General features: G+C 40.9%; 1 protein-coding gene across 4 annotated transcripts in view; it reads right to left on the bottom strand.

Moving 5' to 3' along the window:
* The window catches only part of LOC117972087 (ectodysplasin-A-like), a 47,441-nt gene that overhangs the window by 13,760 nt on the left and 14,214 nt on the right, over positions 1-19,467 (bottom strand). For all 4 annotated transcript variants that reach the window (XM_034920358.2, XM_034920360.2, XM_034920357.2 and 1 more), the window contains exon 2: positions 1,103-1,217. In XM_034920358.2, coding sequence (XP_034776249.2) covers positions 1,103-1,217 — 115 coding nt within the window. The remainder of the gene's footprint in view (positions 1-1,102; positions 1,218-19,467) is intronic.

The following is a 19,467-nucleotide window of genomic DNA, read 5'->3' as shown; positions in this document are numbered from 1 at the left end:
TATAGGACATTACAACCATACATCCTAATCTGCATATCCGCTATATTGATACCAACATTCATTTATTAATACAGGACATTTCCAGTTCAAGCGGGCCAAGGGGTTGCTTGACCCCTCGCCACATGAAGATGAATTTGGTAAAAATGAATCGTCCACATCGTGGTACGAGTTCCACACCTCCTGTCCAGCACACGCACGCACGCACGCACGCACGCACGCACGCACGCACGCACGCACGCACGCACGCACGCGCACACACACACACACACACACACACACACACACACACACACCACAGCCTTTTCTGCATCACGTGGTTTACGGATCATCAACCGCAAAGAGAGAAAACTAACCTAGAATGTGGTCCACTGGAGCTGGAATGACCCTAATAAAAAAAGTCTTCAAATATGTAATAAGATAAAGCTTTGTGAACAGGGCCCATTATCCACAGAAACTGATAATCCCTGCTTAGGCGACTTTACAATAGTTACAAAAAATATGATATGGGTGGAGCAGCATAATAACTCACACGCAACGGCAGACTGGAACACTTGGATAGTGTTACTTCCAGCCATGCCAGTTAACAAGTCATCACGTCTTCCTTATAGCTGTCTGCATGCAAGCCAACAAAACTGAATCCACTCTCTCGACAGGAAAGCCAGTCGTCTATTTATTTTGACAGGTCGAATCAGAAGAGTTATGTATGTATTTATTTTTTGTCTTTTGTTGGTCAAGTTCTTTCATCAGAATGTGTTTAAACGCATCGTTAAGCTGTAACACTAACAAGTCTTGATTTCATCTTTGTCTCCCCTTTCCCTGTTGTGTGTGAGTATATGTTTTTTTTTTCATTTCATAAAACAGAGAAGTGTTACATGACAACCCATCATAACATCAAGGATTGGCAACGAGAACTTTAAACAATTGTTCCTTTTTTTCTTTACATTTACCGAAAAACTATGACGACACATTGACAAAAAAACACCGTTAAACGAAATCTTGTTATGAGACCGACTTACCATATGCAGTTTACAGGTCGAACTCAACAGCATATATTGGGACTCCCAACACAAGAGAGTAAATAAAATTATTTAAATGCACATACCTCCTTCCCCATCCCTGTCTCTATTTTGACTTCTTTTTGTTCGGTGAATAGGTCTCTTATTTTCTTCTGGGAGACGAGGATGATCAGCAGCGTTGAATTGATTTGACCGAGCCAGCTGAAGGATAAAAAGAAAGCAAGATACAATGAATACTGTGAAGGTCTGACCGTACGGCTTGGAAATCTCAACAGGAAACAGGAAACCCATCGTTTTCACTGCAGTCCCAGATTCCACTCTGATCTGTGTTCAGTTTGAACAAGATGGAAAAAACACCTTAAAATCAGGACAGTGAGGGCTTTGCTTGGATTTGGGAAAGGTGAATTTATTATTTTTTTATTATTTGAAGTCCTCATCCTTTAGCTAGGAGAATTCTGGTTTTGGTAACTGTACCAATAGTTTTTAAAAATAATTTTGGAATGCATCAGTCTGGCAAAACATCACTCACTCAAAACTATTCCAACAGGGACACTTCTCCATGGCTCTCCAAGGTCCAGAGAGTAAGTTTCAAGACAGGTGCATGTGTTGCATTAGGTCGGCAATACTTTACTCCTTTGTTTCCTTAATGATTCTGTGGACATCACCACATTGCAGGAAACTACATAGTAATGTAAATACTCCAAAGGAATTTCTAAAGAAGCCATCAGAATTAGATCTAAGACAATTGTCACTATAAAATGAACATGCGCTCTCTCTATCCCGTATCTAAGTGTTTATAAATCACCCAATGTGGCAGACAAATGTTCTCAATGGTTCCAACATGTGTGAATTGCTGTGCAAAAATGTGGCAACAATATTAAAGATGGCAGTTGCTCCAGTGGTTTTGTATTTCACAACATGTAAACTTGAATCAACTGAGAGGTTTGGTATTTCACACATGTAAACTTTAATCAATAGGGAAGGAGCTGCGAAGGTTTTCTAAGCTGGGGTGCACATTTCACTGCCGTCAGTGAAGATTTCTGTTTCTTTGCTTGTAAGGGTTAAATGAACAAATTAGCTTTGCAATGCCCATCTTAATAACTGGATGGGTTTTATTTTTCCACAGACTGCAATGAAATGTTCTTTTTTTACACAGATCAGCTTTCATTACATGTCGCAATGACTGATCATTTGTCATGCAAAACGTTGAAAGCATTACAGCTGACATAGTAAAACTCTTTCATATAACAATATAACTCGAAGCTGGCAGAGGTGGTAAAAGGTTTCTGTTAAGAATTGGAAAGCGAATACCCATATTTTTTTCGGACTTGCTTAACATAAAATGTGCAGAGACGAATGCTGTCTGGAAAACGGACTCCCTACTGTGAGCCATGTTTTGTACTGATCGTAGATAACATCCTCTGATTCATTAGACAGGTATGATAAATGGAGAGTATGATAAAGAATGGAAGCTCAGCCCCGGAGGTGTCAGCTCCTCGCGTGATGAGGATTCCTGGGGTTTGAGTTCCAAGAGGTATTTGGAAACGCCAGACTCTGCAGAATAGGAGACCGAACGGATGTGCCGAGCCTTATCAACATCCTATCTTCCTTTGTTACGAGACAGAGACTGAAGCAGCTGACACACACCTGAATGGAATGGAAAGTAGACATGAGACACAACTCATTAGCAAGCCTGAGATGTGTAATAACAGCTGGCAACAGAGTCCTGCTTCTGGTAACAGGAGAACCCTTTGCCTTTCCTTTCTCATTTTATGGTACATCAGTCAAATGCTATTCCCCAATGCACAGCAACCTAACTGGTTACATTGTGCTATTAATGTATTTGATTCAGTGCCTGTCTTCACATTGAAACAGCAAGGTCTACACCACCAATTGACTTAGTCTGAGTATCACAGACAGCCGATCAATAGGTTTTCATCTTGCCTCCCTCCAAGGTTGGAAACATTCAGTTGATTCCAACTAAATCCTACATTTCCAATGCGTGTGAACTGGACAATGTGATCAAAGCCCTTCTTTTATAAGCATATTTTCTTTTAATGCCGCACTTCTCAAAATTGCAGCCAGCCTGTCCAAGAGCCTGTCTTATGTGTGTTATACAGGTTTGTCTATTTATACAAACAGCTAACCTGTTTTCCTGCATAGCCTTTAAAGGAAATTGTGTGTGTCAGGGTCCAGCATAAATCTGTTATATGTCGAGGGCCACGATATAGCGAGAGACCCATAGAAAAACAAATAGGCTAACAAATACTGTACAACCACTCCCTCGTTTTATTGGGGGCGTCAGGGTCCAGTATAAATCCTCTATGCAACCTGCTTTCTCATTTTTCGTATAAAAAGCAGCACACTGTTTTAATTAGTACAGCGGAGGGTAATTGCTTCTCATCAACTTCAGTCTCCAATTAATTTCACGAGCCTTTCTCAAATGCACAAACCCGCTGCATTGAAAGAATCCATTCCCAATATAGGAGGCTTGTTGCTAGGGAACTGACGTCACTGCCTTGCTGGTGCATTGCTGCCACACGTGAACACCTCATTGCCTAAAATAAAAACCGCTTCAGCACGTAGATATTTAATTTGCTTTGTGTTATTGTGCAGTGCGTGTGTATATGATAACAGTACGATATTAATGTTTTGTTTTTAATTGCTTCGTATATTGTTGTTAGTTAGTGCAGTATGGAATAAAATGAACAGTAATTCTAAGTGCCTATGTATATTGCAGCTAAGACATACGCAGTTAGACAGTAAAAATGGGGAGCCAACTCCAGGACCACAATATATATTCGAATCCGCAGTATAACGAGGGGCGGGTGTATTACAAAACTGCTTTAGTCACGGTAGGATACAGTCCATTTAGCAGACAGTGGAATTACTGTAGCTCAGAACAAGTGAACCAGCATAACTGAACCCCTTATTTTAAATGTCTTACTAAAACAAACTGCATCGCTTTACAGGGCTATAAATACGTGGTAATAAAGCTTTAAAAATAGAGGCCCCCTAGGGATTCAAGCACTTAATAAACTAAGCAACAACTGTGGGGAAAAAATGTAACGCTCTGCACAACACAGTAATGTTTTCAACCCACAGAAGGAGCAGCCGCTGCATAGAAGAACAGTATATGTGAATACGACAGCATGTGCACTTTGCTCAGTGATGATGAGAGGGCAGTGATGCTCGGAATCCACCCAACATAAGCACTGCAAGACTTTCCATACACATTCTCTGTCATGGTCACACACATTCCAGACAGACGTACAAGACCTATTGTAGATTCTTGTTCAGGCAGGTGTATATAAAATATACAGTGGTCCCTGATATTGATGCGATTCAGCTACCTTTTTGTATCGGATAGTTTGTATCAGAAGCTCCTATCGTATGGCAATGAAGATCTATCGGTCAGAGTTGGATCTTATTTTCTGAGCACCCTGCAGATGGAGAACACCAGTCTAGAGCAGGATACCAGAAAATGAAATTCTCTCTCTGTGCATGTAGCTGTCGCTTTGCCAGAAAAGCAGACACTGTCCCCCAATATCAATCTGGGAATATGAAAGTCATAACAAACATTTGTTTTGGATTGAAGTTGGTTGTGCCATTGGTTTTTGATTTGACAGGCAGACAAGCGGGACAATGGTCAGCTCCGTGCATGTTGTGTTTTTTTTTTCTTCTTAAAAGGAGCTTCACTGTGCTTACAAAACAAAGACTCTCCTGTATGGGCGGCCTGCCTTAATCTCCTGGTTCATGGTTGGCAACCTAGGCATAATAAACAAAAAAAGATTGACACTTTGCATGGGTTCAGTAATTGCATTACTACATCAATAACATAAGCCCTGTGTACTGCTCCTGCTGTTGCTATAGAACCTGCCTTTAAAACATCTCTTCAAATGCTGTTCCTTTTGAAAAGATCTGTCATGTCTGCATGACAATAACCCAAATGGAAATCTCCGACGCCTGCAGGCGCAGTAAAGTTAGCGCTCAGCAGTTTCCAGCAATAAAACCAAAAATCCAGCTCTCAGACAACTGCTGAGCAAGCAACGTACAAATAAAGCTCTTTAAAAGAAACTATAGAAAGTGACAGGATAACAGATCCCTAATGATCCTTCAAAGTACTCATCAGGATAAAGTATTTTCTTTCATGGAAAAACACTGCTTATTGTGCCAGTAAACAAAAGGGCATCATTCGGAACGGAACTGGCACATATTTCTATACAATGACGATGCACCGCGAACGACACAGAATAATAAGCAGGGTGGGATGGAAGAATCATTTTTGATATCTATAGAAGGTAACTCTGTGTGATTTGATTTAAAAGTGCTCTTTTATTATTGCAACCCGAGGATAACAATTACAGGCTTACTTTGTGCAAACATTCCCTAATCTTTTCATTCATCTTGCAATCTCAAAACTCAGAAATGGTTTTAAGACCTTGCTAGGCTGAGTGTACCGAAACCCACATCACTGATTGGTTGGGTTACGAAGCTAAAGTCATTTATTTAAATATTATCCTTGGATCATTTATAGCAATACCAGACATTAAACTCAAAAGGATCGGGTAAACATGAATCAGTCATTTTTAAAATCAAGGTTCATTATAACATCCCAAAGCACTTTTGTACGTAATGAATGCCAGTTGCAAGAACAGTCCGATATTAAGCATAAAATGCAATCTGTGTTTATAGACGACCCGAAAAATGGTAATAAGAACAAATGTTGACCATGAAACTTCACCCTACTGAGCCAGGCACTCAGAACAGTGAGACGCACTGTCTAGACTGGGCAACCTGACTCTGTAACCAACACCAGAGCAGGTGCCAGTTTCCTTTGAGTTATCAGAACACGATATAGTCTCTCATCCGGTTTGAGGTCTCACCAACCCAAAGTACTGTAATAAGAAATACAAAAAGAGGCACTTCTCACACTTGCTTTGTGAATAGGTATGCTGAAATAACAGACAACCAAAAAAAATTGTACCGTACTAAACACTGTACACACAGGTTTTACAGCACCCTACCTCGTCGCCCCTGATGAACTAGATATTAATACACGAAAGACCTCCAATGATGAACCCCGTCCATTATATCAGTAGATCAGCCGCACCCTGATCACCCAAGGTGTGGTCCCCTGCATCTCCAGGAAGGCTTAAAAAACTAGCACAGTCTGGTTCGAAGACCATTCTATCGACCTTGCTGGTGACCTGCATGGAGTGCCAGAGGGCAGAAGATGCAAACTAAGTTGTTGAATAATTAATGAGATTCGTGCTGCAGAAGACCGTCTGGGGGTTTCACTTTCAGTCAGGTTCATGCTGTATATTGAGTGGAAGAAGAAGGGGGGGTAACAGTAGCCTGGATCCTTCAGGGTCATCTCAGGTCGATCAAGTGAAAAACAAATGAAAACGTCAAACCAGCTGTTTGGGCGTCTCCAGGGAGCCCATTTCTAATGACAGCATGGATCAGGATTTCTTCATTTCAGTCTTGCAGCGACGTGTACAACGTTTGCTGGCAGGTACAATGGTAATATGACGTTTAGGAATGCTACAGAATACTGTAGTAGTAGAGGAATACTGTAGCCCCAGGCCACTGCTGCAGTAATTAGTTTGGTGTACTGTAGCTATACATTACTCATTTTCATATTTCAGCAGCACGGGGCTAATCTGACACTTCCAGCTTTGCTGATCAACATCTACGGGCTTAAATATCAACGAAAAATCAAGTTGTGCTAAATTCCAGAAAGAATACTGGTTTTGGGCTCTCGGGTCCCACTGAAATGTCAGTGTTGTGCAAGACATTGTAAACCACTGCAGGCACTTACAGGGGTCCTCTTAATCATGTAATAATCACACAGAACCTGAAAGGTACCCTAATGCAATCCGAAACATCTATACAAGGTTCATGATGAAAGTGTGGTGAAGACCGGTGCAAAATCAAGTCAGTTCTGGTGTTGTCCAGTGTGGCACACGGACAGATGGATGGGCACCATCAGCACATCAGGGTTCATATTGTTTCAACGAGGGGCCTAAAAGAACAGGTTGCAACTACATACATTTTTCTGAACATACAACCTGAACAGGCAAGACATTAGAAAAAGTACAGCAGTTCTCTATGGCTCACATTACAGTTAACATTTTTTTTTTTTATATCCAACTGCTGACAAAAAAACAAATTCCAAAAAGAAATGCTGTGCAAAGACAAGACTATTCTGGAACAAGCAGCGAGCACCCAGCAGCTGTAAATAAGTACATAAGTCTTCTTTTTCAAAAGCTTTAAAAAGGATGGGGCTGAATTTGGAAGAATAGCAAGAATTAGCCGGTGGCTAAAGATGTTAGGAGTGGCATTTTTCCAAGCACAAGAACCTTCAGGAGAAAGGTTGTGAAATACAGACGTGCTCAAATTTGTTGGTACCCTTACAGCTCATTGAAATAATTCATTCCTCCTGAAAAGTGATGAAATTAAAAGCTATTTTATCATGTATACTTGCATGCCTTTGGTATGTCATAGAATAAAGCAAAGAAGCTGTGAAAAGAGATGAATTATTGCTTATTCTACAAAGATACTCTAAAATGGCCTAGACACATTTGTTGGTACCCCTTAGAAAAGATAATAAATAATTGGATTATAGTGATATTTCAAACTAATTAGTTTCTTTAATTAGTATCACACATGTCTCCAATCTTGTAATCAGTCATTCAGCCTATTTAAATGGAGAAAAGTAGTCACTGTGCTGTTTGGTATCATTGTGTGCACCACACTGAACATGGACCAGAGAAAGCAAAGGAGAGAGTTGTCTGAGGAGATCAGAAAGAAAATAATAGACAAGCATGGTAAAGGTAAAGGCTACAAGACCATCTCCAAGCAGCTTGATGTTCCTGTGACAACAGTTGCAAATGTTATTAAGAAGTTTAAGGTCCATGGAACTGTAGCCAACCTCCCTGGGCGCGGCCGCAAGAGGAAAATCGACCCCAGATTGAACAGAAGGATAGTGCGAATGGTAGAAAAAGAACCAAGGATAACTGCCAAAGAGATACAAGCTGAACTCCAAGGTGAAGGTACGTCAGTTTCTGATCGCACCATCCGTCGCTTTTTGAGCGAAAGTGGGCTCCATGGAAGAAGACCCAGGAGGACTCCACTTTTGACAGAAAAACATAAAAAAGCCAGACTGGAATTTGCTAAAATGCATATTGACAAGCCACAATCCTTCTGGGAGAATGTCATTTGGACAGATGAGTCAAAACTGGAGCTTTTTGGCAAGTCACATCAGCTCTATGTTCACAGATGAAAAAATGAAGCTTTCAAAGAAAAGAACACCATACCTACAGTGAAACATGGAGGAGGCTCGATTATGTTTTGGGGCTGCTTTGCTGCACCTGGCACAGGGTGCCTTGAATCTGTGCAGGGCACAATGAAATCTCAAGACTATCAAGGCATTCTGGAGCGAAACGTACTGCCCAGTGTCAGAAAGCTCTGTCTCAGTCGCAGGTCATGGGTCCTCCAACATGATAATGACCCAACACACACAGCTAAAAGCACCCAAGAATGGATAAGAACAAAACATTGGACTATTCTGAAGTGGCCTTCTATGAGTCCTGATCTGAATCCTTTCGAACATCTATGGAAAGAGCTGAAACTTGCAGTCTGGAGAAGGCACCCATCAAACCTGAGACAGCTGGAGCAGTTTGCTCAGGAAGAGTGGGCCAAACTACCTGTTAACAGGTGCAGAAGTCTCATTGACAGCTACAGAAAATGTTTGATTGCAGTGATTGCTTCTAAAGGTTGTGCAACAAAATATTAGGTTAGGGGTCCCATCATTTTTGTCCATGCCATTTTCATTTGTTTTATTATTTACAATATTATGTTGAATAAAAAAATCAAAAGCAAAGTCTGATTTCTATTAAATATGGAATAAACAATGGTGGATGCAAATTACTTTTGTCAGTTTCAAGTTATTTCAGAGAAAATTGTGCATTCTTCGTTTTTTGTGGAGGGGTACCAACAAATTTGAGCACGTCTGTATATATATTTTCTACATAATAAAAATAAGTGTAATTACTATTGAACCACTTCAGTGTTTAGCTAAGCTAACTGACATTAATGTATGTCACTTCAATGTAGGAGACTGTGTGGTCCAGTGGTTAAAAAAAAGGGCTTGTAACCAGAAGGTCCCCGGTTCAAATCCTGGCTCAGCCACTGACTCATTGTGTGGCTCTGAGCAAGTCACTTAACCTCCTTGTGCTCCGTCTTTCGGGTGAGACGTAATTGTAAGTGACTCTGCAGCTGATGCATAGTTCACACACCCAAGTCTCTGTACGTCGCCTTGGATAAAGGTGTCTGCTAAATAAACAAATAATAATAATTTCTAGAGTGAAGACTGCAAGGCAGGGTGGAATAATATATGTTTGATTACATTTGAGATAATGCATTTGTTTAGCTCCGTTTGCGTCTCTCCAAAGTAAGCAAATCTAAGTTAGCTGTGGACAGCTTTGCAGGAGAGCCCAGATGTAGTTACAAAGCCTCTTTATCCACCAGCTTACAGGAAGTGTTCCTCAACACTTTACAAAAACAAGCAGTTATGTATAAACTGAATAAAAGAAACCCCAGAGGGTATTTATTTTAACATTTCTACAAAAAAACAAAAAACAAAAAGGGTTTTAAAGCTGAATCCACTCAAGAACCCAATGTGCTCTGTGAATGGAGGAATCAAGTGAATCCCCTTTTAACTGATTTAGAGGGTGCTTTTCATGAGTCATCTCGGGTCAGAGCACTGGCTATCAACCTTTATTAAAAAGAGACACTGTCCTGGTTTTACAGCCAGATTTAACTGTATAAAACCAGCAATATATAGCTTGTGTTTTGAGAAGTTTCATTCATAAACGTCACTTTGCGCTGGCTTTAAAAACTTTTAAAACTTGAAGACTGACCATGGACTCAAAACATGTAGCAGCTGCTTCAGCGTTTGTATGTTTTCACAACTGTCATACCCAGCACTCTGAAGACAGGATGAAGCGAAATGTTGGTTTTCTTGATAGGATTAATACAGGGACTGATGTCATGCTAATTGATGAATCAGAAATACAGGGCTGTTTTTAATTACAGATCAAGCAAACGCAAGTAGTGGTTAAACCCAAAGGGCAAAGACCAGGAAAACCTGGGAAAAAAATCCTTGCTCCCTCAAGAAAATTTGTTTTGTTAAGAGGACTGCCGATGGGAGGGAGTGTGGGCCACTGTATAAAAATAGACGTTTTCACGAAAGAAGCTAAACCAAACTGGTTTGAATAAGCAACTGTTTTCAAGGTCTACGGTCTGATATACTGCAAGTTGACATTTTATTAGGTTGTCTTTTAAGAAGCTCACCGTAGCTCCTGGCACAAATACATCAACACAATGTCATGAGCAAAAACAAAAGAAAACCAGCATGCATTACATCAAACATGAAACATTAGGGAATCTGGCAGAAGTGCTTGTTAAAGTCAATTGGCAGTATGGGATTTTATTACCTTCCATAACAAAGGCATTTATTTCTTGAGGCAAGAGATTTGTACATTATTACTGCAAAACCTTCCCAAGACTGACACCGACTCTCTCTTACAAGATGCAGTCTCTTAAGTTCAATCATTTTCACTGCTCCTGTATCTAAAACCATTATCATCCATCCCCCATCCACCTTTCCAGGAACTAGAGCTTCAAAAACAATTTTTTACCTCTCATCAGCAGAACAACTTTCCACTCTCGTTTTCCTGACAATTGTTTAGTTTTCCAGACTTAATTTTCTCTTTAAAATGGGGTGCAGTTCATTTATCCTGCCACAACACTGTAGTTTTACTCCCTGTAGGGATCCACCTGACCCAGCGTTAGCTGAGGGTTTGTGAGAGGGGGGGCACATTTCAGACAGGGTCCCATTACTGCACACCGGAAGTGAATTCAGGGTCCCAATACTGCACACCGGGAGTGAGTGTGGAGCGAGGTTAAATGAACTTAACCAGTCAAACCTGAAACGAAATATAATATGGAGGTGTGGTCTTGTGTTATAAACAGCCAGCTTGTTTAATTGACATGTCTCTCCGTTTGTTTATAAATCACTAGAAACAGTGCATTTTCAAAGCCCCCCGATTGTGAAACCCGACTGGGCCGTGCTTGGTGGGTGGCTGCGTTCACAGCGCTTACACCACTGGGAGTTACAGTTCAGATTAACACTTGGAACGCATTTGGCAGCTAAAGAAATGCTTATTCTTTCCTTCAAAAACAAACTAGCCACGGATCAGGAGAAGTGACATGCTCTTAAGAAAAGGCGCCGATTCAAGCCACCTGCCTCACCTCTAGTTTTCATCAGTTTCAAATGGGAATCATTTTCGTGCCATGAAAGAACTTATTACACCTGAAAAGTGGCCCCTCAGCACCTGTCGGACAAAGCCAAACAATACTGCAGAGCTCCGCCCTTTTCTTTTTCATTTTATTTTTCTGTTTGAGAAATTCCATTTGCTTATAATTACAGTAGCTCTAGTCCCTACACATGGCATACATTTACTATTGTAAGCAATTTAAAATGAAGTGCTTTCCCACTTGGGGCCAGCTGGTATGCAAACACAGAACACAGTACTGTAGTTTCAAATGGATTCTATTGTCACAATAAAACGTGTGCATGGTAGTCAGTGTGTCAAAATGTGCATCAGCTAAGGAAACCACTTGAAGCTTGTGAAGGAGACAGATGAAAGTTGTGAAAATTGAGTGTTACTTGTGCCTCTATATGGATGTACACCTGTCCCTGTGCTAGAGTATAATCAATTACACCACCACTACTGAAGGCAGCAGCTTGCACTGGGATGCTGTTCTGGCACTGTATCAAGTAACATTAATCAACACCTGTGTAAGGGGATCTTTACAACGACTGCATCTGTGTAATCTGTCAACACTAAGTTACTTTGCCACAAGACAACCCTGCAATAACCAATTCAAGAGTTTCAGTGTCTAATGGAAGTACGTCCTATACAAATTATATTAGGGCATACCCCAATACCTTGACTTGATGAGAAGTCAGTTATTTTTCCTAGGCTCTTTAGAGGATGGCAGTGTTGAAAGGGTTAATATCAAACCATATCCATTTCCAGATTTGCCTACCTAACCCAACAATTCCACACAAATACTGGGTTTAGGAGTTACAAAAAGGAAAAGTTGAAATATAGGCAAAAGTTTCACAATCCATTTTTCCCTCTAATTTGAAGTCTTTCCAGTGCTTTCAAGACAGCTTTATTTGAATTGTAGAAATGCTGGTGCTGTCCCTTTGTACTGTACATTGCAGACAAAGTGAAGATGTCTCCCTATGTAAGAGAAACATGCAATGCTTAGTGAGTTTTATACCGTGTGACTGCTCGGATAACCAGCAATAACTCTTCTTTTGCAGTAGTGGCAAAATGCATTTAATTAAGTTTTCCAAGCTTTGAAGTTCATGAGTCACATTTTGACTTGCGTTTTCCAGGCCCACAGCATGTACTATATATACTGTCTGACCTCGAGGATTTATTCTGAGAACAACCAGGGTCAAGCACAGAAGTATTCTTGACAGAGGAGGCCTTCGTGGCCCTAACATCCGAAACTAAGCCCTCCTTGGACTGTGGTGTTCCATGATCATTTGAAGACTCCCAACTCACCAACAACAATTTAGGTATAATTGTAACACGTGACCCAGAGGAAGCAGACTATCGTGGTGCCGGCCACAGCCTGGCCCGTCTCTTTGGTTTACCACTGCGCCTATTGGTAAATAGACACCCCGGTTTGGTTCAGTGTCTTCTCTTTTCATGCAACTGTGGTCGGGATGAGAAATTATATTTGTAAACAGCAGTTTTCCCTGCATGCTTTCCCACACCCAAGCTATAAGTAATTGGTCTGTTTGGAGGTTGGGGGAGAGAGAACGTTGACCAACGTGCATTTCTGACACATTCATCGCTTTGCAGTCTCTCTGGGGTCAGGAGTCGTCTCAAGAAGAATCTTTTTTCAATGAGGCTCGCTCGGGTTTCTTGTCCGACGTGCACAACAAGGTCAAAACCAGGAAAACATCATTTGGGGCGGAACTATTTTAAATAATTAGTTTCGAGTGGCTACAACAATGAACCGCCACACATTAACTAAATTACTAAGGAAACAAAGCTGTGTGGCCTGCAGTCAATATCCCTGCCTTTTCACTACTCTGCTGAAGGGCAATGAGAAGCCAGAAGAAACCCTAACACAAATAGAACACAAAAGAGCATGACTTGCAGTCACTGAATGGGACGGTTCAGAAGCTCGGAGCCTCTGCAGCACGCCACAGGCATGACCATGTCCGACACAGCCGACCACACGTCAGGCAAGCTGAAATGAGTTACAGCCCTGTCGCCAATGTGTTCTCACCTCATAAGCCCAGGGTTTCTCCTCACAATGCACACTGTGATCGAGGGTCCCGTCACGGCAAAGACTTCCAGATGTTTGCTTAGCCAGCCGCGCTGGCCAGATGGTGCACAGCTGTATCCACAACTCAGCATTGACTGCTGGCAGTGGATTTGCACGACAGCGGTGATGTGAGTGTGAGAAAACACGACCCTCTCCCCAAGACATTAAAGATTCAGTCACTCTCTCTCTGTCTGTCTGTCTGTCTCTAGATGGAATATTGAAGCAGCAATTCTGGTCAAAATCTCAATGCAGACAGTGTGCTATGACCAAGAATAGAGTATGAATCAACATCCTTCGCTTGATATGCCGCAGATGAGGAACAGCAAGCCACAGCGCATAGCATGTCAATGCCTCATAGTGCTGCAAGTTTAGCTCAAGAGCTATTGCACTAGAATCCAGTGCTAAATGTGGGAATGAAATATCAGTGTTGTAGGGTAACTTTAAATACTCTTCAGGTGGGACCTCTCTGGTTTTTTGTATGCTGCCTTCAGAAGTAATACTGTAACTTCACTGCTGAGAAAGAACCCCCTCCACAGATTCCAGAATAAGAGTGCTTCTAACATGAACACTAAACACCTCAATATTCAGATTTCGCCTGAGTCTCTGCTCAGGTGTTCCTGCTGTATCCACTTTCCACCAGAGGTCCTCATAATCTCCATGACCTACTTTGGCAGGGATATCTGAAGATGGGACTTTGCAGTAACAAGTACAGCTACAGCTGCTCCCTTCTCCAGCCACCTCAGGCTATCCCTGTCTGGGAACAACACTACCCTCAATACCAGACACTACAAATCTGAATATTCTTCAGTGATTAACAACAAAAACACAAGTTAAAAGTACACATTGTAACAAAAGGCTGAATCATGTTCATTTAATAAACTAACAAACAAAACATTTGCATTTAATTTGAATACCACTTGGGTGATTTTCACATAGCATTAGCAGGCACTTTCTTTCTTCTTAAGAGATTTATTTTATTTGATTTTATTAACTTTATTTTACTGTGTACATAAACACTGTCTACAGCAGATAAGCTTTTTAAATGTATTTTGCATATACGTGGAGACTGTCCCTATTTAGCCAAAGCACTTGTTCAGTCCTTTTTTGCATGTGTTCTGTACATACATGTTCATATGCATAAAATAATAATAATAATAATAATATTAATATTAATAATTTATATATATATATATATATATATATATATATATATATATATATATATATATATATATATATATATATATATATACACACAACGAGAGGAGGCCATTTGGCCCATCTTGTTCGTTCGGTTGTTGGTAGTTTATAAATCCCAGAATCTCAAGCAGCTTCTTGACTGCAATTCTCCAGTCTGTCAGTACAACTCCTGTACAATATGACCTGTCATCACATTACCAGATATAACCTATCCTTTAATTGTCAAGCATTTTATTAAAGCATTACTCACATACCACTGCACTCCCAGTTTTAATTATAAAGCCTTTCTTCAAGTAACCTCAGGTTCCAATTGCAGTACATTTTTTTGTCTCCTTCATAAAGAAAACCCGCAGTTTGGGCACAGGATCAGTCAGGCTATTTTGGGCTATTAACCAAAGTCATCCATGAATTGCCTTGTCCAAAACAACTGGGAAATAACAGAATAAAACATATGCATCTTTGTCTTCAAGCAAAGTTACTTTGATCAAAAAAGAAAAAAAATAAGCTAATGACTTAAACATTGCATCTTGAGCACTCTATCCCATAATATCTTCTCTAGCTGGAAATGCTGATATGCTACAGTGCAAGGAAAGTTGGCTTGGGTGAGCAGTTGGCTCATTTGAAGTCAGTAACCTTTTGGCAACATTTCACTGAAACACAGTTCAAACACCTAGATATATTAGCAGTGTGGAGTAGTGGTTAGGGCTCTGGACTCTTGACCAGAGGGTCGTGGGTTCAATCCCCAGTGGGGGATACTGCTCTGTGAGCAAGGTACTTTATAAATGGGTAATTGTATGTAAACGAAATAATGTAAAAATAATGTGATATCTTGTAACAACTGTAAGTCGCCCAGGATAAGGGCATCTGCTAATAAATAAATAATAATAATATTCTTCCATTTTTCTCCACTATAACTTTAAAAAACAGCAGTTTTACCCCAAGCAGCATTGTATTTAATTACACTCCAGGGAATTCTGCACAGAAAAAAAATCTAAATTATGCGATATGTATGTGCAAAGCAACAAAAGTATCGGAAAGCCTGATTATTTTTATTTCAACCAGGCTCAGCGCTGCCACCTGTGCTGACTCGGGAGAGATGAAGATGGACACACGCGTCCTCCGAAACGTGTGCCTCTAATGACTCGAGATCATCAGCCCTGTTGCCTTGTCTGTATTCTTTAGCCCCCAATGTACTTTTAAAAGGAGAAAAAGAACACCACTCACTCTCGTTTCAATTAAATTTAAACTGAAAAGCAAAACATAAATCTGTGTTAAATATGCTAGTAGACTAACACAAGATGTCAGTGGGGTGTCTGAATCACCTCAATTATCTCTTACAATTTGTACATGAGAAAACGAGTCCAAATGCAATTATTATCCGTTAGTTTTTTGGCCTTTCTACAAAAAGAACCAAAGTAGTTCTCATTACTTTACAAAACCCATCTCAACTTTCCAAAAACCCTAATTCTATCATTGTCTGCAATGTATTAATTGACCTCGATATTTATAAAACACATGAATAAGGAAAATATGACAACTTCATGACATCTGACTGTCTGCACAGCCTTTGAGAAAAAGTGGCGACAGGGATCATTCATAGCTCTGGAGTATCTAATAACTGGTTCTAAAACGCTGAAAGGAGGTTTCCAAGGGATTAGAGGCAACATGTATTGCTCATAGCAGGATTTTTACAGGCCAAAGCTAATAATCTGGTCTTGTGATCCGTTGTCAAACACGAGAAGGTTTAACTGGTTCATTTCCAGTTCTATATTGGTTTAGCAGTTCACGTGAAAGAGGGGCACATTTTTCTAGATCACAGTTATCTAAAACTTCCAACCACAGGTTCTGCGTTTGTATTCGACTACACCGACTCTAAAGAAAACAAGAAACAACTTAAGACGATTTAAAAGCTCCGAAATTAAATATCTGAGTTGTTATGTCTGGTTTGGTAACTTTATTGGGTGCTTTTTTCCCTTTCTGAAAACAAATGATGATTTGAATCTAGCCCATTAATCTGCATATATACCCACAGCTTAGAAATGTGAGGGCATGTTGAAAGCAGGAATTCTCTCATGCATGCATGTATGTAGTTCAGAATGGACAATGGACATAATGAGATTTAAAAGAGGGAAGAGAAAGGCAGTAAAATAACTGCACTGGTGTAACCTGGGAGCCACACAAAACCAAACTGTATTGTGGTTTAGCACTGCAGAACCAACGAATGTGTATGTCATGCAATGTCATGCACCGATTTCATCAGCATGAAATTAAAAACAATCGACACAAATTGGAATGTTTTCAAGAGTGCTGTTCCTTTTAATTATAGGTGTTACTTTTTTTCCCTAAGCCTGCCTTTAAAACGATTGAGTCATAGTAAAATAAAATTCTTTTGACACCACACACAGACACAGGGGACCAATACTCCTAACACGAGAGATCATTCCAGATCTCATCTGCCCCAGCAATACGGTCCAACTGTGTGGCTCAGAGAAATAGCCGGCATTTCACGCACATTTTCGGTTCTGGTTTATAAACACAGTAAACAAAGCTTATTTGGTGCCAGCACTACTTTCAAAATGCATGGCTTTTTTATTTCATACAAAATTCTTTTAATTGGATTAGAAACATGTGCTCAACAGACCCGCACTGCTTACAGATGGACCAGCTGTGCATGTTTCAAGCAAATCCAATCATCTTTATATGCAGCAGAAAAGCACTGGCTTGGAAGGCACAACCCGTATACACAGCTTATGGGAAAGGAAACTGGGTGCGTCACTGCTCTACGATCACTGGTAAACTCAGTGTAGAAAAGTCAACGTCTTAAGTCCCGTGTCAATTTTTGTAAATGTTAGATTTTTTCTGCGCACTAATAAAGAAGTATTATCAACAACAAAAAAAGTGAAAGAACTTACTTAGAGCAATGTCTGTTGTTGCAAAAATAAATCTGATGTCTCCAGGCTTGCTGTGGCTTGAGGTTACCAGTTTGCAATGATAGATGATCGCACCTGAATTGGACCTTCTGAGATGATTATTACTTGCTTCGTAGCATTGGTGCAAATTGCCTTTTGGTGCAAAAACCGTGATAAATCAGGTCAACTATGTACCTGAACTCATCATGCAAAGGATAATCAAGTCTTTGTCGAGTTACCCGACATGGCCACTATGAGCAAGAGCCTCTGTATGGCATTAAACACAATACCTACAGAGGTGATATTAAAAGCAATTAAAGGGCTGTACAGCATTCAAGCATTCTCCTCTTCAACATTGGGCAGCAGTGTGGAGTAGTGGTTAGGGCTCTGGACTCTTGACCGGAGGGTTGTGGGTTCAATCCCAGATGGGGAACACTGCTGCTGTACCCTTGAGGAAGGTACTTTTCCTAGATTGCTCCTGTAAAAACCCAACTGTATAAATGGGGAATTGTATGTAAAAATAATGTGATATCTTGTAACAATTGTAAGTCACCCTGGATAAGGGCGTCTGCTAAGAAATAAATAAATAAAAAATAAAAAATAAAAACATGAAAAGAAAAGCATATCACAGATCCTGCTCAAGGGTTCGTTGTCTTACGCAAGAGAATGAAATCAATCAATCAAGCTACGAACAATCATTTCTATTAGGTTTTCCGACATGACAAATGAGAAATGTTTTGTCATGAGCCAAGCTGCCCTGTAACTGACATCAGACATTTCTTCATATTAGCAGTAAGCCCGGGAGACTTCAGACGCACGCTTTATCTCATCCCGTTCCAATAATGCGGCACAGCTGTTTCTAGTCATGAAAGCACGAAGGCTTTTGGACATCAAATTTGACAACGCTCTGGATGATCATAAGCGGCTTTTAGTGGGACACGGCTGTCTTCAGGGGGTAAAATTAAAAAGTTCAGAATGAGCCCCTTGCCAAGCTTCATAGAAGGATCTTCCAGCTGCCCACTTCCAATACAAGTAACAGCTGACTGGTGCTAATCCAGCCAGTACAGGGGCCTGGGTACGGAGGGAGGCAAGCTGGCCAGCACCACATCTACAGGGGATCTAGGAAATCGATCAGTACTTAAAAGGTGGTCCAGGAAATCAATCTGTACTTATAATTGGAGCCACAAAATTCCATGGGAAGTTTAAGGGAAAAAAAAAACAGCTTTCTGATGCTGCCAACCCTGATCATCTGTGCTGATCGCATCCATGTGCAGTATGTATCTGTGCCACGTAAAAAGAAAACGACTGCATACGATTAAGAGCGGTTCCAGAGCACCCCTGTAGCGGTTCCAGAGCTCCCCTGTAGCGGTTCCAGAGCACCCCTGTAGCGGCTCCAGAGCTCCCCTGTAGCGGCTCCAGAGCACCCCTGTAGCGGTTCCAGAGCTCCTCTGTAGCGGTTCCAGAGCACCCCTGTAGCGGTTCCAGAGCACCCCTGTAGCGGTTCCAGAGCACCCCTGTAGCCACATCTTGTTTTCATTGGCTTATATCCAGATATCAAATGTTCATCCTATTCTCCGTGCTGAGTTCCCTACCTGAACCTTTAGGCCACGGCACTCTTCAGAGCACCTGCCAGCAAGCCTGTTAAATGTGTTTTTCCACCTGCTGTTTTTCCACCTGCTTTTTTCTTTTTTTCCCCAACAGAACAGCCAGCCCTTCCTCCTGGCAGAGACTACGCACGTTGTGGCTTTCAGCAATCTCAGCTTGAGAGAACCAGAAACCACATGAAACACATTCTGCAAAGTGGCCCCACATCTGCTGAAAAGCAACAGCAAGGGCTGATTTTCACTCCTCCGCCTTTTAGAAACCTCTCCTTCTCTGACTGGCTCTCAACGTCACAAAGACAGGAACGCAATCCC

This window comes from Acipenser ruthenus, chromosome 26 (assembly GCF_902713425.1).
Source record: "Acipenser ruthenus chromosome 26, fAciRut3.2 maternal haplotype, whole genome shotgun sequence".
NCBI classification, from domain to species: domain Eukaryota; kingdom Metazoa; phylum Chordata; class Actinopteri; order Acipenseriformes; family Acipenseridae; genus Acipenser; species Acipenser ruthenus.
This window is presented reverse-complemented; position numbering and strand designations above follow the sequence as displayed.